The 22,111-nt window shown below is 44.9% G+C and overlaps 1 protein-coding gene across 1 annotated transcript in view; it reads left to right on the top strand.

The window, feature by feature from the left end:
• The window catches only part of WNK4 (WNK lysine deficient protein kinase 4), a 416,457-nt gene that overhangs the window by 336,727 nt on the left and 57,619 nt on the right, over positions 1-22,111 (top strand). The window contains exons 8-10 of the mRNA XM_086924092.1: positions 1,917-2,056; positions 12,179-12,255; positions 15,980-16,121. Coding sequence (XP_086780218.1) covers positions 1,917-2,056; positions 12,179-12,255; positions 15,980-16,121 — 359 coding nt within the window. The remainder of the gene's footprint in view (positions 1-1,916; positions 2,057-12,178; positions 12,256-15,979; positions 16,122-22,111) is intronic.

Raw genomic sequence — 22,111 nt, 5'->3', positions numbered from 1 at the left:
AGCGATAATTAATGGGTTTAGAAGCCCATGGCTGGGGCCTTCATTAATCCCAAGATCATACATCTATGAAATTGCTTTTTTTTAGGCCAGGTGTCAAATATTCATTACTTATTAAAACATGTATTCACTTTGTTTTGTGGTACTTGTCATTGCTTAGATGACGCCCCGGCAGACACTATTTGGATGAATGTAGAAAACCCCGTTTTAAAAACCCTACGGAAGAGAAGAACCAGTTTTCCCCCAGAAAAGTTTGTTAACAGCTGTCCTTTAGCAAAACGCACTTGTCTGTGATCTTGGTGAAACAGCAGCACTTCACTCCAGGGGACAGGCAGCCTCCGACTAATCACCAGGGCGCACAAGAAGACACGCACGCCCCAGGGGGTTATCTGACAGTAACTGGGCCTGCCTTTATCTCACTGGGGCTCAGGCACCGCCCCTTTCGCCCCCTCCCGGGCCCCTGTAGCTGCAGGACACCTCAGGACAGAATGTTGCCACACATACAAAACATATACATTGTTTGCACGAGCATTGAAGTGAGAAGGAGCAGAGAGGGAGGTCTAGTGATTTGACTATGTTTTTTGAAGACCACCCATGTGGTCACTGTGTGCTTGGCTGACATGCTCGAGAAGGGGGATCATCAGTTTGTTTTTTTAATTGGATGGTTGGTTTGTAGTTCCCAAGGGCTGACCCCTTTGCTTTGTTTTGGCAGTCTGATCAGAGAGTAAACCAAACTTTAAAAGGCAGCACACAGCTGCAGGGGATCTAGGCATTGATGAAAGAGCAAGTCTACTGCGAAAATCTTGTGTTGCGGGAGTACCTTTCGGAAGATGCTGCCTATCCGTTGTGCCTTCAGGCAATGCCGTCTTCACGAACCTACGAAACTCCACCACACTGCAAACTTCTCTTCCCCTTCCATAGGCTCTCTACCGACTGGTTCCTGATACCCTCAGTGCCCCCACAACCTTAATATCACAATTACCTCGACCTCATTCCAAATCTTTCAATCACTGAGCCTTCAGTTTACAACCTTCAAAGCCCAAGGGCCTCCTGAACGCGCCCAACCTTCTCATCCCCAAGGCCTGCAGACTGGCCTTATAATCCTACACGTCTCTACCTCAATGCAAATCTTCCTACGCCTTCAACTCCCCATTGTCTGACCTAGTTTTCAGCCCATTCTGTTAGACTAATAGACTTCGAACCCTTAACCGAAACCCAGCCTTGCTATACGTCCTTGCACACATTTCTGATCCCATACGTCCTTATGCCCAGGCTTCAGAACCTGCATGCAGCTGTTTCTCAATCTTCTTATCCTGCAGCTCTCTCACATTTCTGGATTCTCTCCTAATCTCACGAAGACCTTTCACCCTAGATAGGTCTTTAGGCTGCGTTGGAGCAACCGGCCAGTCTCGAAGGAGCTGTTCCTCAAGTGTGTTCAACACATGCAAAGTCTTTTTTAGGGACTCTGCAACCCTATCCTGGACTTTTTGTTTCTTGTCTGTTTTTGGTTATGTTATAAATACACAAGTAAAATGAAGACATACAAAATAAACAAAACCTCTCTCTTTCTGTGGGGTTAAGTGGTTCTCTTTTCTTTTCAGTAACTCTCCATCCTCTCACTCCTTCCAAACCTTCCACATTTCTTCACTGATCTTTGCCCAGGTGTATTGCTTTAAATCTTAATAAATTTAGACTAGCAAATTGATCTTTCAATAATGTTTGCATTTTTTATTTATTTGATTAAAAAAGACATATCTTTTCACAGACTACCATACATGTAGGCTGACCATTTTGTTTGCTGCTACTCTGAGCATGTGTTGGGGAGCAGTAGTAGTGGGTAACGTTCAAGTAACAGGAATATGTATAATTTACGTTCACCTGAGTGAATGCCTCTGGTTTATTCCTCTAACGCTTTGCAGCGGACTGTGAGACCGATGGCTACCTGAGCTCCTCGGGCTACATGGATTCACCAAATGTGTCCCTCCGGCACTCGAGCAGCCTCTCACTGGATGATCCCTACAGCCCCGCCAGCACGCAACCCGAGATATGCTTCCCATCCGTGAGTATGCAGCGCCCTCAAATACTTGTGTTTCGGCTCCATCAACCCATCATTGCCTCCTTCTTCTGGTTGGGGCACCCCAATCACAGCAGAGATATTCTTTATACATCTTATTGGCTGTGCCCATTGGTGTAGTTCTATGGTGCCTTGTCCCCATAGCAACAGGTCACATCTTTCTCTCCTAGCAACATTTATTTATTCATTTTGGCATTTTGTGAAGCAGTTGTTGTCATCTTATGATAATTTTGGTGCACCTTGCAACCCCCGAATACAAGTTAATTCCAAGCTGCAATGTGGTGGCGTCCCACTATTATGACACCATGTAAGCGCCTGGTGGGGGAAAAAAGTAAAATCTTGAAGTAGTGGAAACGAAGAGATGTGCCCTCCATGTAGGTCATGTTTAGAAAAGTTTCACCAGCACCACCGTCAAGGACGCAAACTAATCAAATGCCAGGGGTCGAAAAGTGACGTCAAACACCCTTTGTCCTTTATGACGTCACAGGTGTCAGTCCTTGTTCTCAACAGTCTCCTCTTTGCTGCTGAGAGCCCATGAAAAGGTCAACGAATGGAATCTACACAAAGTACATAGAACTGTTTGACCCCTGTTTATTTTTGTACCTGCAATGCCTTCTTGTCCCCCAAGAAGCCCAGGGCTAGGGGACAAGAAGTGCTACCAGGCGAGTAAAAGAGGAAGCTAGCAGTAGAATGTGCTTCCTTTGTCTACCCTTAATTTAAATTGATGTTCACCACACCACTAGGGAGAGCTGTTTTACTCCTTTTGCCTGATGCAGCAGAGCCTGACACGCACCTGATTTATTCTACAAAAAAGTATTTATGGCTAGAAATGGCTGTTTTAAAACGAAAATACATTTGACTCACCTCTGACACCCCCTGTCATAAATGAAAATTCATTTTTCACTCATTATCAACTTAGATATGTACATTAACTCCCATTTATATTCCTTACCGGAAGCACTGCTTATAGAAAAAGCTGCTTTGCATTTCTTCTTTCAGCTTTTTTAAGCACCAAAAAATACTGGATGCCCAACACTAAACATTTTTATTTTCACTGTATTGTTTTTTTAATTAAAAAAATGTTCTGTCATTACTGTACATTCTCCGTGCCTCGAGGTAAGACAACATTTTATCAGAGATACATACAGGTTCTATGCATTTGTCTGGCTCTCTTTTCTATTTCAAACTCTTTTCCGTGTTCAGTACAGGCATTTACTGCAGTTCATCAAACTATTCCATCCCATAGTCAAGGATCATGCAGCAGTTATGAATTAATTAACATTAGAGTAAGAACTTTAGATGAAACTATTTCAATCTTACACAATATATAAAATGAGTTAGGAAGTGGTGTCCAGAGTCTGAGCTGGGGCCTGTACTCCAAGGTCCTTCTGTTCCTAGCATGAGACAGTACTCTGACTCACTATGAAGGAAATCAGACCTGCAGCTGCTCACTGGGTAACATACAATGGAGAATATCCTAAAATGCCCACAAGTATAAGGGTATCCCGGCCGCTCTTCTTCGCCCCAAACAGAAAACTTTCTAAATGGCAGTGGGCCCGATTCACAGAACTAACTTAAGACAAAATCCTAAACTTTCTACCATTTTGGTATTCACAGAAGGCACTTACTCATTTCGATATTCACAGAAGTTAGGAGTCTCAACTTTAGGACTCCTAAATGCTTTCTGTGAATACTGAAAGTCTTAAAGTTAGGATTTTTCTCAGTTTAGGAGCCCTAAAGTTAGGAGTCCTAACTTTACTACTCCTACACTGAGAAAAATCCTAAATTTAGGACTTTCGGTATTCACAGAAGGCATTTAGGAGTCCTAAATTTAGGACTCCTAACTTCTGTGAATATGGAAATGAGTAAGTGCCTTCTGTGAATACCACAATGAGTAAGTGCCTTCTGTGAATACCAAAATGGTAGTACGTTTAGGATTTTGTCTTAAGTTAGTTCTGTGAATTGGGCCTGGTGTGGTGCTGGCCGACTGCAGGGCAATAACGCAGAACCCTACAGCCTATGCGGCGCAGGGGGGCGGATGGGGTCGGGCAGCCCTCCAGGGGTACCCCCAATCCTTCAAAAGGGCTCCACTCAGCCCAAGACCAATGCATATCTGTGAGAAATGGGAGACTCTGGAGGGCCTCATCACATTCTGCAGGGGGACCCATCATTTTGCATTACGTCACTAACTCTAAGGCCTCCGGCTAAGATGACAGCATGCTTTTAGTCTGAGGGTTTAAGGCCGTGAAGAGGGTTCGCTGAACGAGGACCCCCTGTCGTTTCCCAAGGCAGTGGTCCCCCTGCTCCTCAGAGACTACAGTCATGGTGTATTCCCCTACAGCTGCTACAGCAAAGGCACATGAATGAAAGCAGGCATGCCTACCCTGACATGACCCTGCTGAGCATGAGACGCGCCTTCCAGAAATCCCATGGGCGGAAGGAACCTCTGTTGGCTCCATAATTAACTGGCACCGCACCCACCGCTTCCCATAGGAAATATCACTCACCTGCTAAATCCTTGATGACTCACGTCTCAAAACTCCAAGCATGGTTCAGCAGCTCAGCTCTGACTGCAGGGGACTGGGCTTGTTTTAGAGGCATTTCTGTGGACCATATCAAGTATGTACTTAAATAATTAATTATAAGTGTGTCCAAAGCATGAGCATTTCCAACATAAACTCTTGAAATGTTCATTTATTTATTTATAAGTGATTTCATAAAGTGCTTTGCCTTTCGATTAATTCAGAGCTTGACAGTTCAATGCGGGGATAGGCTAAAGGTAGAGCCCAATCTGGTGAGACGGGTGAGAACCTTGTCCAATATTTTTCTCTTGCAATACCTGTTCTGCCCCGAGATCACCCTACAGCAAGTTTGAATAGCCCAGTTGGCCAGTGTTTCTTAAACCAGCATCAGGTAAGAGCGGTGAGACCAGGTGTTATTTATTTAATTTTCCCTCGTGGTAGTCTGTCAAATTCCCCCAAACCAGTAGCACCACTACCCCACCACATTTAGCTGCACGGGCCGCTCCTGTCTTAAACGGCTGGTGGCTCAGGTTTAGGGCATGCCACAACTTAACAGCTACTAATGTCAGGGATTTGCAACCATGTTTCAGCTGCATTTATTTTGTAACTTGATCAGGTCTGCAGCCATTGAGCTTAGGTTCCTTGAGGCTGACTACGTAAGAAGTGCAAGCGCAGACCTTAGTATGACAGGGGTACACAAAAATGGCTGTGATTACTCAACATGGCATTTTTATTAAAGACAATAGAAACAGACATATTTAATTGGAAGCAAAACGAGTTCTCAAAAGTTTATCAGTTTGTTAATTGTGGAGAGGCAGTAATTGGGGAGAGCCAGGAGCAGGCTGTTATAGTAAATGTTTATTGTAATACTACTCCCAGTTTTCTAGGAGTAGGGGGAGAATTATTGGCATCAGGAGTGAAAGAAATAAAAAAAGGTTTGGGACACTGGTTCAAAGAAGCAGGAAAGTATTTTAGCTCAATCTGGGATGAGTTGAGCATGAGATTGTAGGACCATCCAAGGCCCAATGGTACTCAAGCACTTGGTGATTGGAGTGCAGAGGGTGTTAATGAGCAATGGAAAGAAAGAGGAGATCTGTATATTTTCTGCAGAGATGATGCAAGAAGATAATGGCACCAAGGAAGGTAGTACATAGAGTGAGAAACGTAAGGGGCCCTCGACAGAACCGTGGGACCCACTCACTTCTTGGAAGATGGGTGCTGATTGAGCAGAGTACCTGAAAACTGAGAAAGGGTGGATTTTAAAATAAACACTCAAAGGAAGTCACTTGTCCCCCTCTGCTGCAGAAAAAGTGGGTTCAGCACTTATTCTAAGGAGTGTTCTTTTTCATGAGGAATCCCTCAGAGGAGATGGATACTTTGGGAGTCGGTGGTTGCCACTCACAACTTTTTTTGCACTTTGAGTACTTCAGCACTTTTATATGAGTATAGACCAATCAACTCATTATATATTTTTGCATTCGGGAGCAAAGTTTGTGTTTTTGTTGGGTGAATGTGGCGCCTGATGCTTCCATTGAGCTGTGACTTAGCAGTATTATGTTTAATTTAGGTACATTCAAGGGTTTTCTGCATTTTCTTCCTGGACTGTAATAAGCAAATGTCTTATTTGGGCTCACCCTTAATCAGGTGGCTGACTCCAGAGACCCTAGAACTTATAGTAGGTGAAATGCACACTTTGGTGCATACCGACTTCCTGTCGAAAATAACAAAAAACTGAGGGTCTAGTCTTCCTTATTCATAGTAACTGGTGGCAGAAGCATCCTTCAAGTTTCAGTGAGAATTCTGATCTGTTTATTAATTTTACACTTACCGTAGTGTCTGTCACCACATGTGATACTAGCTGGGCCAAAGGCCATGTGACGTCACTTCCTTCATGTGGCTGCCTGACCAAATAAGCAGCTGTCCGCCTCACTCATAAGACTTGGGCATAATGGTTAGATGCCTAAAATCAGCTGCTTCATCCGAGGCCAATACTCAGAGTGTACCCGAGGCTTTTACGTCTTAATCTCAGAATATTCAGTACATTTGCTGTCTTTGCCTCCTATGTACGTGTGTATCTCTCTACCAATGTCCCTGCTGTCCTCCTCAGTCCTGAAATCCTATAGCGCCAAGAAACTGCTCAGTGAATGCGTGCTTTACAAATAACTAAAAATTCAAAATTCAAATAGCTCTCCGATGCTAACCCCAGTGGCTTCTAATACTATACAAAAACACTTCATATATAAATAAGATCTTGTGATATCACTTCCTCTACTTTATGCATTTTTAGGAAACTTGCACCAATGGGATTAGGCATTTAGACAACAGACCGCTTATTTTGAATCAATACAATCTTTCACAACCGTCTTAATGTATAGATGCAGGCACAACAAGCCGCATTTCAGCTACTTGACAGCGCCAGCTATGGCAATTCATGTCTTTGTTTCATATTTTCACAAATCATCTACAAGATGGATCACCCCTCTCATAAGTCACCTCCCGCGACCTGCTTGTGAAACCTTCATTTCAGGTGATTATACAGTGTTGGAGGTGAACGGATGGGGGCAGAGGAGGTGAACAGAGAGGGTGGAAGGCCTGGCAAGCTGTCAGCCTTTGTGCACCGCCGTTGGATCAATGCCTGACTCACCACACCCAAACCTGCAGTTTTATGGAGTGCTCCAGTTACAAATTCACCACAAATCTCAACTACCGCGAATGGAGTTACTCTAGTCAAAGGGAGCCACGTGGGCTGATATACGCACTGAGGTCATGTCAAGAGGGACCATACCTGCTGAGAGGGAGCCATGTTATGCCCAGTAGTTCTCGCATTCTAGCAGAGAAGGGCCGAAGCTTTCAGAAACAGTCCTGGTGGTACTGTACAGAGAGGCCCAGTCTGCTCCTAAGAATTCCGGAATTCATGTACAGAAGGAACAGGCAGCCATTAACAACAACTGCTGTCCTGTTCATCAGCTGTCACTGAACGTCCCCACAGTCCTATAGGAGAGATAGGGATTCATTATTATTCTAACTCTCCTTATTGGCCTTCAGAGAAGGGTCCACACCATCTTTAGCTGTTCCTCTGGCAGTGTACAGTGAGACCCACCCTGACATTACCTTTCCCTGCATTCTTGTACAGAAGGACCCAGGTAGTCATTATTGACTGCTGCTGTTTTTGATATTTCCTGCTGTCCTATAAGAGACACTTATGCTGTTTCTTGCCAGGCTCAACTTACGACTAACCTTTAAATCCGAATGTTGCTGCAGGAATGAGATGGAACTAGAGTCGCACTGGCCGTAGCGGGCATCAGGCATTTTTACCGGGAGGCTGGAATGGTGGCGGCTGGTTTTGCAGAAGTGGGAGGGGGGGGTGATTTTTCAGTACTGGAGACTGGTTTTGCAGCATTGCTGCAATATCACTCCCCAGTAACAAAAGCAGCAGTGCTTCACACTTGCACCCCCACCCGCCCCCTCCCCGGGGGGAGGGGAAGGGGCGGAGTCTGGTCCTTCAAATCTGCCCGGGCTGCTTTGGGTACGTAGCCGGGCCCTGCGTGGAACCCACCAGTCTCTTTGCTGTCGACAGTGAGGAACACATCCAAGACTGTGATCGGTACTGATGACGAAAAAGGGCCAATGTGCAAAGTGATGTGAGAGAAGGCACACAAGAGATGTTGGCTGCTGTAGCAACACCGCTCTTCTCGTCACATCAAGGCTCTCTCATATGTTTTTAAATCTCTCAAGAGTGATGGCTCTTTGGCACGAAACAGAACATAAGACTACTGTTACCGTCTGTTTTTACACCGTCAGTTGCATGCATTTTTTTGTATTAAATGGATTTCAGATCAATGGTAATGGTCTACAGAAACTGCGAAATACCAAAGAATCACTCGAGCTGCGCCATAGCAAACACTCAACATATCTAAGGCAGATTGCCTTCATCTTGCTAGAGCCAAGGGAATCGGTGTGAGATTGGTCCTGTTCTGGTGTGATATACAGTTGTTGAGCACCGCAACATGAGGCACTGAAAAGAAACTAAAGATCACGTGTGAGTCGTAAATAACTCTGGGAAGGCCCAGTAGACACTTGTTATAGCACAACTTAGAAGGCGAGGCAGTTTCATTTATCAGGCTGAAGGAACAGTTCAATAATCAAAAACTAGTTTTGCAATACAAGCCAATAAATCTAACTCTACCTGGCTAATCACTACCCTGAGGCTTCTGAAGACAGAGCTGGAAGAGGTCAAAGAGTTTCAATGATGCAAGGAAATTCTTTGAAGTGACTCTGCAGAAGAAGTTCCAAGGTGCGCCAGAAGCTGAAAACCACAAAGGCAATTCATTTGCCATTCGGCTTGAAGATTGTTTCATCTGCAGAGCCAAGAACACCGGCGAAGAGCAGAACAAAAGCAGAGGACTACAGGTGAAGGGCAGGGTCCAAGAAGACACTTCCTCCCATCAATTGGTGAAAAAACACCCTCGCACCTGGCCATGCCCTGGACCTGGCTATTATTAAGTATGTTATTCATGAATCCCGTAGTAGATCCCTGAATCCTGCAGCAGACCCTCCGCAAATCTAGGATCCTCAGATTCGGTGGTAGATCTGTGAATCATGGGATCCTTGAATCCTGCAGTGGATCCTTCAAATAGATCTCAAGGTTATACTCAGATGTGGCATACTGTCACAGGTTTTAGGATGCACGCATTGCGAGCTGATTGGCTGTGCTGATGATGGGCAGCCACATCTGGACACACAAGTGGTAGCCACAGTCTTGGGTGGCATGGGTGCCCTCACGCCAGCGTGGATGACACCCTGAGTGGCAATGCCCTGAACAATGGATGGAAGGGGCAGCCAACAATGGCAATGGTCAGCAGTCAATGGAAGAGAAGGACAGCACCCGTGCCAAGCGGTGGTGGTTCTATTGGTCTGTAGAGCCGTGTAAAGGAGACCCATACTGTTTCTAACAGTACCTACAGCCATTCTCAGAAGAACACATACTTTCATCTTCAGTTACGCTAGTAGCAGACAGTGGAACCCATCTTGGCCATAACAATTCCTGTATTCATGTACTAATGAGTCGAACCAGTCATTTACAGGCGCTGCGGTTGTGTTCATGAGCTGTCACTGTCAGTCTGTTCAGTTCTGTGAGAGACTTGTACTGTTCTTAACAGCACCCACAGTCCTGCCAAGAAGGTCCTGCACTGTCACCAACAGCCCTTGGAGTGCTGTGCAGAGCGGTCCATAGCGCCCCTAACAATTCCATATTCATGTCATAGTGACCAAGCCTGTCAGTACAACTCTTGCAGCCCGGTGCAGAAGAGACCATACTATCTTCATCAGTCCCTATTTTACTGTATAGAGGGGTCCCTTCTTGAATTAATATACAGAAGGCCCCAGACAGTTTTCACCAATCCCTTTAGTCCTTGCCAATAAGCTTTCAGTACCTTTTTCTACTGACCTTAACAGTTGATTACTTATTGTGCTGCTTAAGCAGCTCTTAGAAGAAAATAATTGTTCTGAAATGCAAAATAGGACATAGAAGTGGAATAAGAAATAAATAAAAGAGCAGCAGGAGTGATGGACAAGGGAGGTGGGGCTTGTGAAATGTCTAAAATGTCTGCTCTCCTCTGAGACTGTCGGTGCCACAGTGGAATCCGGGCTGATCAGCAATCACGGGGGGGTATTTTGATACCTGTGAAGGAGAGAATCTACCCAAGCGGAAGAGTGGGCACTCAACCTGTATTTCCTTGCAGAGGAGAAGTGCTAATGGGCATCCCACAGCTGCTGTGTGAATCTCTGCCACCCACTCATTGATCTCTAGACAAATGGAGTCGTCCGCTCGGCCTGCTTTCTACCAGAGCACTCCTGTGGCCCTCTGTTGTCACCTGGCTGAGACTGTGAATGTCAAGCAGTGTGGAATGGCCTTGCCGCTCTGGGACCTCTGGCCTAGTACATCTGCTACTCACAGGTGGGCAGTATTCCAGGTGTCTTTTCCTTCCTCTTCTGCCAAGGGCGGCGATAGGAATGCGTTACATTGGGCATGCAACGTCTTGTCTCCGGTGAAGCACCACTTATCTACATGAGTACCGGCACACCATTGTCGACCAATATACAGTAAGGCCATACCCAGGGTTCAAGCTGCATTCTGTGCTGTACAGTGCTGTATTTATTGATGAAGGCAGTGACGATCGACACCACTGGTTGGCACTGACCTTACAGGGACGTGACCTGCGACGATTGACTATCCCTCCCCCTAACCGCTTCTTTTTTCTCTTTTGGGGGGCAACGATATGCTGATTCACCCACTCGTAGGTGTTGAGACCACAGTAGACTGGCTGTTTCAGTGCAAGAAAGTCAGGGAATAAACCAACATCTATCCCTACATTATAGTTGTTGCATCCTTCCTGTTGTGCACTTGAGGTAGAGGCCTGCAGTAAAGCCATCTTGCTGACACCCCGCTACTCGCCACCTCTAGGCTGCCTTTCGAGGATGCTTCCATAGCTTTTGCAGCAGCACTTTACAGTGGGTGTGCACTTCCCTGGGTGTTACTGGGTCAACCAGGCCTCTGCACCTGCTACCCAGAACTGAGATTGTAGACAACCCAAAATAAGCAGTGCTCCATGCTCTTCCGGGGGTGGGGGAGGGGTGCTCTCCTGCCTGGCCTTCAAATCTGAGGCTCTCTGACAACCTTATTGTCCCCATCTCTTAGCCTGTATGTGCGCAACTAAGCCAGCGGGTGAGAAATATGCATCATCTCTGGCCATGGCCAAAGTGCTTGACATCTCACTGAACGCCTTAATGAAGAAACCTGAGAGCATCAGTACTGCCATTGGGAAAATGGAACCCAAGTTGACTGAAATATCTGAAGAAGCGCACTTTGGCTTCTGCCACTCACGCTTGGACAGGGCCGGCTGTAGGGCAGTGCGAATGGTGCGGCCACACTGGGCACTGATTTCAGGGAGAAGCACTCTGTTTAGCAATAACTTATGATTGGAGAGATAAGGGGCACTTTAGTCTGTGGTAATGAGATAATCAGAGAATGCATTCATGGGGTGTGGGGGCACCAAAAATGTTTGTCGCACCTGGTGCCACTAGCGCTAAAGCCAGCCCTGCGCTTGGACACTGCTGAGCAGAGACTTACAGAAGTGACTAGGAGGCTCGATTTACAGCAGACCGGGGCATTTTCACACAATGGACATAGGCTGTGCAGAGGCTCCAAACACAAGCTGATAAACCCACACGATGCAGTGGCTTCTAGCCCACTTTTTGATCCACCTTGTGATATGTGTGCTTCTTACCCAGTGGCCATGTGATGGAAGCGATAACCTGTGACACATGATAGTGGCACCGCATATGTTGGCAGGTCTGTATTTAGATGTTAAAATAACTAAATGGGTTAAAGAACTGACTGTGGAGATTTTGTGTTAGCTATATGAGTAGATCACAGGGACCTTTGCCTGCTCAGCTGAACTCTTCCTTTCATCCATCAAACGTCCTCTAAACCACTGGATTTGGTCATTTTATGAACATCTTATTTTATGTATGTGACTGTTTAAAATGCCATAGAAGGTTTATCAAATGTTGCTTCTGTCCCCAGAGTATCGCCGTGAGCGTGACTGCTGAGCGCCTGGCCTCCACGGGTGGAGTGAGTGACCTCTCATCTCCAGTGGACAGGTAGGACAGTCCACTGCTTTGTCTGTAGTTTCCGATTGTTGTTGTTTATGATTTGTAAATAGGTATGAGTTACTAGCTTATAGGTTAAAGGTACTGTATGTAACAAAGTGTTTGTGGCTATCCTGAGATTCTGGCATATATCCTGCGCTCCTGGACCTAAGGTGGACACCCACAGTCTGTCCTGTTTCCCCGGCCGGAGAGATTTTATCAAACTCAGTCAGTTATTCTCCCCTCATGAAACTGATGATTTTACACACACACAAAGTATCAGTGGTCCTTAAGACCGCTTAAGAAAAGCCTTGCTGATGTACACAACATTCTTACTAAAAGCAATTGTAATCTGCCCATTAGCTCTAGATGAGAAATCACAATTTGATCTCTTCCCATGTGCCTTTTTCACCCATCCCTAATCATATCTTTGGGCACTCGCCTTATGTACTGCGAGCGCAGCCCTCTGTTGTCCCCCAGCTTGGTTTGTGCTATGTAAGTACCACTACAGGAAGACAAAACTTTCCTTTGCTGCTTGTTCTTCCTGCTTCTTCCAAATTCATCCAGGCACACTGATCCATGGGAAGTATCACATAAGGTGAACACTGCAGGTGCTAATTTAAGTCACAGTCTCTTTCACAGTTTTGGTGTGACTGGTGTGATAACAGTTGAGAGCTGAAGCTGCGTTAATTTGCTACATTACACAGTGGTAAATAGTTGCTTGTCACTGGAACTTTAAAGGCATGTGCGGCTGTTGGCTGGAAAAGTAGCAGCATTCGTTGACAAATCTAAACTAAACAACAGAACCAAATACAACATACCACAAAACAATGGAACAACAAAAACCATAATAGGGCACAACAAAACAAAGTAGATAAAACAGGAAACAACACAGCAACTCCAGTACAACGCAACATCAAATTGCAATAATTCAGCAATGAAACACAGCAGCAGCAACAACAGAAGAACGCATCACCACCACCACAAAGTACCCCAAAACTATTATACGCAAACATTTTTGTCACACATTATCACTTCTAGAAACCTGCTTTTCTAATATGGTGGTCAAAAATGTTTTCACCAAACAGTGCCTTAACTTATCACCAGGGACAAGAAATAGTGTCAGTCAAAAATATATTTTGAACCTGGCCCAATAGTTTTTATTCAGAGCTCCCTTACCCTACGCGCTCCACTTACACCCAAAAGGAGATTGACGCCATTACTCATCTCTTTGAACACACCTTTCACAAATCCAATATTTCTCCACCTTGTCATGGTGCTCACCTGCACTTCAATAGACCCATTGAGTAGGTTTCAGGGAGGGGCACACCTTCCTAAGTCAGCCAGTGTTTACCTAAAGTCTTGGGTATTAGGATCCGCCTACTCGGAGTGGGAAGCGAGGTACCAGGTACAATTATCACGTGTGGATAGGTGTGTTTTTTTTGAGTTAGGTAAATAGGAGCATTGTATTTTAGATATCTTTGTCTGTAAGATCCTCCTTGGTCCCTTTTCCGTAACAGTCCTGGTAAGCAGATCTGCCACTCTCAGGCTCAGTATGCTCTAAACAAAGGATAGTTGATGTTCTGGTGGATTATCTTTATAGGGGTCACTCGCACTGTAATCAATAGGTGTTAAGAAGCACATTTGTGGTCACTACCCTAGCTCTACAAGCATTCTGGGTACGTTTGGAGGTAAGCCTTTCCCTTTGAGCCTCATTGGTGGGGTTTTGTGCAGTTCTGCTTCTGCGCATCCACCAAACTTTTATTACACTTGGACAGAATCCCGTTCGGCTTACGCACGGCTGCCGGTTTGGTTGCAGGGGGCTTATATTGCAGCACTACTGCAAAACTGGCCACCTGTAACAAAAGCAGCCCCCACTTATTGAAAACCGGCCCCACCCGTCCGGCCCACCAGGAAAATGCCTGATGCTCGCTACGGCCAGTCCAGCCCTGACACTATATTTATAAAGTGGGAAGAGGCGGTACTAGGCCGTCTTTGTGTTTTTTGACAATGGTTCTTTGAGGGTAAGTTTGGTGTCCAGGATGAATCCAAGGGCCAGATGTACGAAGCATTTTACTGGTTGCAAATGGTCCATTGGGCTCTTTGCAACCGGTAAAATGCATTTTGCCATGCACAGAAAGGCAAAATGCAACTCTGTAACTTGTTACCGAATCACATTTTGCTATTCGGTATTAGGTCTGTGTTTATGTTGTCTCTTCCCAATACTGAACAGCACTTGTATGTATGAATATTTTGTGCCTAGAAACCCATTCACAAACAGGAAGGTGTCCCCAAGGATCCCGTCCCCTTTGTGGATGTGGGCACCACATTTTGTTAGGAGCAAGCAGTGGTCCCATGGATCACTGTCTGCACCCAAAAAATGAAAAGTAGCTTTTCATTTTTATTTTTGAAATGCATCTTCATTTCCTTTAAGGAAAATGAGCTATATTACAAAAAAAATATTGATTTATTTAAAAAGCAATCCTAGACATGGTGGTCTGCCTACCCCAGCAGGAAGCCATCCCTGGGATTGTAGCCATTCACAGTGGGTTGCAAATTGCGACCTGCCACATGAATATTGATGAGCCAGGTTCATTTACAACCCTCTGTGAATCGCTAACCGTGTCAAACACACTGTTGTACATTGCAGTTTGCGATTTCCTAATAGCGAATCGCAAAAATTCGTAATTAGGAAATCCGCAAATGTGCAGTTTTGTACATCTGGGCCCAAGTGATTTGGCACTGAGTGAAGGCTGGGGCTAGAAGCCATCACTCGAGTCAATGAACATGGCTTACATTATTTCTTGCTTGTTCTTGTTGACAAATAACAGAAATTCTGCCTCCGTGGGGGAAAACTTCATGTAAATACTGGACATCGAGGTCTGATAGAGGTGTAGTCCGTGTCTGCGACATTTCAATTCTGGAGTTGAGTGGACTTTGTGATTAGAATTGTAATTCCTATGCATATTGGGGAATGTTAATGCTGTTATGCGCAATTAGAGTCCCAAGGGAATCTATGTAGAGGTTGAAGATGATGAAGAATAGCATAGAATCCTAGAGGATAGGGATTTTCTGTGAGATGGAGGTTCCCATGTGAACTTGTGTTGGATGAAAAAGTAGTGAATCCTATTCAGGATTTCAAAGGGTGGATGAGGGTGGGGCGCTTGGAGGGAGGGGTATGTTATGTACCCACCCACTCACAAATCTACACTCATGCTGGCCACCACTTGGAAATTGTACCTTTATCTAACTGCCAATTATCCTTTCTCTGCATTTTTAGGCCTTTCCTCTGACTCTGCATCTCAACCTTTACAATTTATATAATTCCACATTTATGGTTGCTCCCACCTCTTCTGGCACAGCCTCTCCACAAACTGTATTCTTCTTCCTCTGCTTGATCATAGCACCATTTGCAGTACGTTTTGGATTGATAAGCTTCACTTCAGATCAAAATGAGCGTGCATCATTCAGATCAGCAAATTTACAACTTCAAATGCAAAACATCCCTTTGCAGTAGGACAATGGTTGATGCACATTTTACCAATAGCCTTCTGCTGATGCTCCCCTTTCCAGAAATGCCCATGATTCAGTGCAGTATGGCTGTGAAGAGCATGCAACAATGGTCAAAATCTGTAGTAACACGCCTCCTACACCATCATGTCATTAGGGCACCCCTCTAAAAGTGGCTGTTAGTTGCCCCAGAGTTATGCTGATACAGGTATGTCTTCTCCACTAGCTATGCTTCTGATGTGACGTCTGGCCTGAGCGATGGAAATGAAGGACTGTCCGCAGGTGAGCGGAACGTGAAGCCGCCAGCCAAGCGGACCTCTGGGAAACTTCTTCGACGCAGAGGGCGGTCCCGGCTCCGGATTATAAATGTAAGAACATAGTCAACCAGATCTAGTGATTAGTCAATCATCATTTTTCCAAAAAAAGTCAAGATTTATTGCAAAAGAAGTTACAATTAATGTAACTTATTGAATAAAAGTACAATCTTCGCATTAAAAGTAGCTGGACATAAAAAAAATAGGGATACATTTGAAAAAAAATATTTCCTGAAAACATACAAATGAGTTATTTTACACGCCCAAAAATAGCTGCAAGAGGTTTCATTTTAGAAAGTCAATTAGTTGTTGTTCACAACGTAGTATGTGGAGAAGTGTGGCTCACTGGTTAGAGCAGGCAGACCCTGAAGCAGAGGTCAGACCCGGGACCAGGGTTCGATTCCCGACGCGGCAGGGTGTTGAGCTCAAATGTCCACGGACTCGATAATTCTCGCTTCGGTGCCTGACCTAATCATGGGTTCACACTCTGCAACTCTGGGCATTATTTATTTATTTATTTATTTATGCGACTTTTAAAGCGCGCAAATACCCATGGGTGTCTCGGCGCTATAGATCAAAAGTAGTCAGACAGAAATAGTTAAACGGAAAGGGCAGTTTACTGAGTGAAAAGCCAAGTTTTTAGCTGTCTCCTGAAGGTCATGAGGGTGGGGCTGGTTTTGATGTAAGTGGGGAGAGAATTCCAAAGTTTGGCGGTGGCTATTACAAAGCATCTGTCTCCCCAGTTGACTCTTCGGGTGCGAGGAATGTTAACACAATGATAGGAAGAGGAGCGCAAGGTTCTGGGGTTGTTTTTAGGTTTAAAGGCCTCTCTGAGAAAAGCAGGACCTATGTTGTTGATTGCTTTGTATGCTATACAGAGGGACTTAAATCTGGGGCGGTTTTTGATGGAGAGCCAATGAAGGTTTTGCAAATGGGAGGAGATGGATTGAAATTTGGGAATCTTGAGGAGGACTCTGGCTGCCGCATTCTGCACTAGCTGAAGTTTATTAGTAATTTTGGCCTGTGCATTCAAAAAAAGAGCATTACAATAATCTATACGTGAAAAAATCAGGGAGGTGATGAGTGTTTTTGCATGAGTACTGGGGATATAAGGTAGTAGCTTTTTTATTTTCCGTAGCATAAAAAATGAAGAGGACACCACATTGTTAGCATGATGGGTAAATAGCAATTTATCATCAAATATTACCCCTAAGTTCCTCACCTTGGTGACCGGGGTGGGGGGAGGACCTAGCTTGTCAGGCCACCAGACGGGAGACCAGATGGGTTCCAGTTTACCAAAGACCATTATCTCTGTCTTGGAGGAGTTCAGCTTTAAGCAATTGGCAGCCATCCAGTCACTTATTGCCAACATGCCTGATTGAAAGTTAGCGGCTACATCAGCACCGTCTTGATGGATAGATAAGACGAGCTGTGTGTCGTCGGCGTAGGTTGTAAGGCTGATATTGTGGGCTTTGATTACCCTTGCCAAGTCCGACACGTATATATTAAACAATGTCGGACTTAGCGAGGATCCTTGAGGAAACCCCGCATGGAAGTGAAAAAGTAGGCGAGCAAAATTGTTCCATTTTGACTGTTAGGGATCGATTCTCAAGGAATGAAGATATGAGATTTTTTGCTTTGTGTGTAATCCCCAAGGCAGAGACACGGTCGACCAAGGTGGTATGGTCGACCGTGTCGAAGGCTGCGAACAAGTCCAATAATATCAGGACCGCTTAAACTTGCTTAATCTCCACAACGGCCCCCCCGCGGTGGGATGCCTGGCTTTCACCTTGGGGATGCCCTGTAGGGGCTATCTCACAAGGAAAAACCAGGACGGGTTCCCAAGGCAAGCGCGGAGATACCCCTTCGGGGGTCGATTCTGGCGCTATATAAGAAATGTAATAATAAACAACCACTAATTAAAGGTGAATGTAAGTAAAATTAAAACGAGTAAAAAGGGCACATAAGGAGGCAGGATGACCATTTTAAATAAGGTGCTGGGTCCGGTTTTGGTAGCTTAGTGGACTAATGCATACACTGTTACGAGCCTGTATTCGACCTCATGATCACAGGTTCAAATGCTGGTGGGTTCACTCAGACGTTCATCCTTCTGAAGTTGACAAAATGAGTGCCGTGAGTTGGGTAACAATAAACATCTGTTATTCAACGCCAAGATGACCATGGGTGAATGTGCACTTTACAAATACACACGTAATGTTATGTGTGAGTTGCAAAGATACATTTCAAAGTAGGTTGTGGCTTAAAGCCAAAACCTGTTGTCAAAAAGCAGTGAGAATAGCCAAAACTTCTATTCACAATACAGGATACATGCCCATGTTCAATAGTTGTTATACAGTGCTGTAGACATTTTTTTGTAAAGTGAAGGTTTATAAGGTGCAGATGTTTATTTGTAAAACTACCCTGAAGATTATGATACTTTCTACATTGTTGAATAAAGCACCATGCAAAATGTTGGGGGACCCATTTAGAGATGGTTTAACTCAGTGTTGTTGTAAGTGTGGTTCTATGGTTGTATTCCATTCTGCTCATCTTAGGAATGTATGTTGTGTATTTTACCAAACTACGCAGGGTTGTCCTTGGGGCCTGGCTGAAGGTGTCTTATCAGTGGCTAATGCAACTGTCAACCTCTTGACTACATTTTCGGGTCATATCAAGTCTTTAATAGGATGATCCCATTTTTGTGAATAGAGAAGGTATATGGCCCCCAATCAGACCCTCCAGAATTTTCGCGATTCTCAAAATAATCGTGACATCCACTGAGGAGCGCCATGACCGCATATTTATCTTTTTGGCCACAAAAAAGCCCACTGGCAGGCAGCAAAAAAAATGGTGGCATCTTATTGGCTGTACGCAAAAACGTCACTACGTGGCGCAATACAGCCTTAATAGCTGCATGCTTTCTGAATCTACAATCATGTCAATGGGCCCGTTCAGAGCTTGCATTCTCTGGCGCGTGGATCCAGAGTCAGCAATTCAGTATGTTTCGGAAACATCCTGTCCTCGAGCATTGCTTGTTTTTAAAAGTAATTAAGCACGCGAGACCGAATTAGTGCTTGGATTCCCATGCCAGCCCTGCCAGTGTAAACCGTATTTACTGAATGTAGACCGACCACGCTAGGAAAACGTCATGTCTCGCCCCTTGTTGTGATAAGCTTCATATGGTCAAAAGCTGTCCACACTTTTTTTTTAAATAATTGAAAACAACCTAAAAGAGTCTAAGTTCACAAACACGAAAAGCATTTAAACTGGAATTTATTTCTTTTTAAATGCAGTGTGCTGGTGTTTTGGTGTCGCTTGGGGCCACTTACCTTGGCTCATACTGTGGTTGTTTTGGGAATTGCATATCACTGGGATCCTTGTTTTTGATCCTCTTTGTGGCGTTTTGCTGCTTTTCCGCTTATTCAAGATGATAGATATTTAAATAAAGGATGCAGTTTGTATAGAAAGCTAGAGGTAAACTTGCTGAGATGTCAGTATAGTTTGCAGAGAGAAGTCCACGTCAGAGTGTGTGCTTCCTTACACAGATGCTCGATAGGAGATGCTACTAGAGCATAGACATTGACAATAAAACAAATGGTATGCAACCTTAAAATGCATAGACATTGACAATAAAACAAATGGTATGCAACCTTAAAGTGCATAGACATTGACAATAAAACAAATGGTATGCAACCTTAAAATGCATAGACATTGACAATAAAACAAATGGTATGCAACCTTAAAATGCATAGACATTGACAATAAAACAAATGGTATGCAACTTTTAAATGGTGATCCCCCTCCTGAAAAAACCGGGTCTTGACGCCGAGGCCTTGGCCAATTATAGGCCAATTTCACTTCTCCCGGCTCTAGCTAAGATCACTGAAAAACATGTTCATGGCGTCCTGTCGAGCTTTTTGGAAGCTAACAATCTGCTCCATCCCTCCCAATCCGGATTCCGTCCTAACCTTAGAACGGAAACGGCTTTGTTGGAGGTCACTGAGATCATCAGGGAGACCCTGGATGTCGGCGGCAGGGCCATGTTGGTCATGTTAGACCTGTCGGCGGCCTTCGACGCCGTTCCTCATGAGGCGCTTCTAGCTAGGCTTTATGACATCGGCCTCAGGGGGACGGTGCTCAAATGGTTCACATCCTTCCTTGAGGGCTGCCGCCAGACGGTCTGGGTTTCCCAGAGCTCTGCCGAGATGCCGCCACTGGGAGTCGGGGTTCCACAGGGTTCTGTGTTGAGCCCCACGCTGTTTAACATCTTTATGTCCCCTTTGGCGGCTGCGGTGGAGGCACATGGGGCCCAGATCGTGTCCTACGCCGACGACACGCAACTCCTCTTCACGTGCGGTAAGGACCAGGAGTTCGATGGAGAGAGGATCCGGGGCTGTTTGAGAATGATCTTCGACTGGTTCCAGTAGAACAGTTTGAAGGCTAATTCGAGCAAGTCTGAGGTCTTATTCTTCGGGTGCGTCACCGATCCTGAGTGGCGGCACTGGTGGCCGCCCGATATGTGTCCTCCCGCACAATCATCTTTGGTTGCTAAAAATCTGGGAGTCAAGCTAGACAACCAGCTGTCGCTGAGAACGCATATTCTTGGTCTGGCTGGCACCTGTTATGGAATTTTGAAAATGCTTCGCAAATTCCTGCCCCTACTGTTGGTGGAGCACAGGCGGATTACTGTGCAGGCGCTTATTGGATCAAGGCTAGATTGCGCCAATGCCCTTTTTCTTGGCCTTCCTGACTATCTGGTCCAGCGCCTGCAGGTGGCGCAGAACTCCGCCGCTCGGGCGATTTTCGGCTTGCGAAGACGAGCTCGAGCGCCTGGCCTGTTACAGACGCTCCATTGGCTGCCGATCCGGAAGCGGATCATGTTCAAATCCCTGACGCTGATGCACAAAGCTCTGTTTGGCTCAGGTGCCGGATATTTGAGGCGGAGACTAGCCTTCTATTGTCCAACCCGCTCCCTGCGGTCGGAATCCCTTTTCACAGCGGTGGTCCCGCGGGTGAGGAAGGCTCGCGTAGGGGGGCGTTCTTTCAGCTGCAAAGCTCCCCAGCTGTGGAACTCACTTCCACTTACGCTCCGCAGCACTGCCAATCTGCTCCAGTTCAGGAAGAGCTTGAAGACTTGGCTTTTTAATCTGTAGGCTTTTTTATGTTCTTTTTGTTTCTAATTCTGTTCTAGCTTTGTTGTGTTATTTTTACTCTGAGCTGCAAGTGGAAAGCGCCGGGACACTCTTGTCGAGTAGCCGTTGCGCTATATTAAATGCATTATAACATAACATAACATAACAAATGCATAGACATTGACAATAAAACAAATGGCATGCAACCTTTAAATGCATAGACATTGACAATAAAACAAATGGTATGCAACCACAAAATGCATAGACATTGACAATAAAACAAACGGTATGCAACCTTTAAATGCATAGACATTGACAATAAAACAAACGGTATGCAACCTTTAAATGCATAGACATTGACAATAAAACAAATGGTATGTAACCTTTAAATGCATAGACATTGACAATAAAACAAACGGTATGCAACATTTAAATGCATAGACATTGACAATAAAACAAATGGTATGCAACCTTAAAATGCATAGACATTGACAATAAAACAAATGGTAAGCAACCTTTAAATGCATAGGCATTGACAATAAAACAAATGGTATGCAACCTTTAAATGCATAGACATTGACAATAAAACAAATGGTATGCAACCTTAAAATGCATAGACATTGACAATAAAACATGGTATGCAACCTTAAAATGCATAGACATTGACAATAAAACAAATGGTAAGCAACCGTTAAGTGCACAAAGTGCTGTTGTTGTGATGATGCTCTTTCGACTTTAGAAGAGAATAATAATTTAATCATGGGGAGATCAGAATAACCTCAGTCACTCGCCTCATGTAGAACAAAACCTCTCGAGAGCTGCATATATCGGGGGTGTTAACACAAAATGATGGGGCCCGCTGCAGAATGTGGTGAGGGGCCCTGAGCTTCCCATCAATCAATCAATCAAGAA

This window comes from Lissotriton vulgaris, chromosome 5 (assembly GCF_964263255.1).
Source record: "Lissotriton vulgaris chromosome 5, aLisVul1.2, whole genome shotgun sequence".
In the NCBI taxonomy this organism is placed as follows: domain Eukaryota; kingdom Metazoa; phylum Chordata; class Amphibia; order Caudata; family Salamandridae; genus Lissotriton; species Lissotriton vulgaris.
This window is presented reverse-complemented; position numbering and strand designations above follow the sequence as displayed.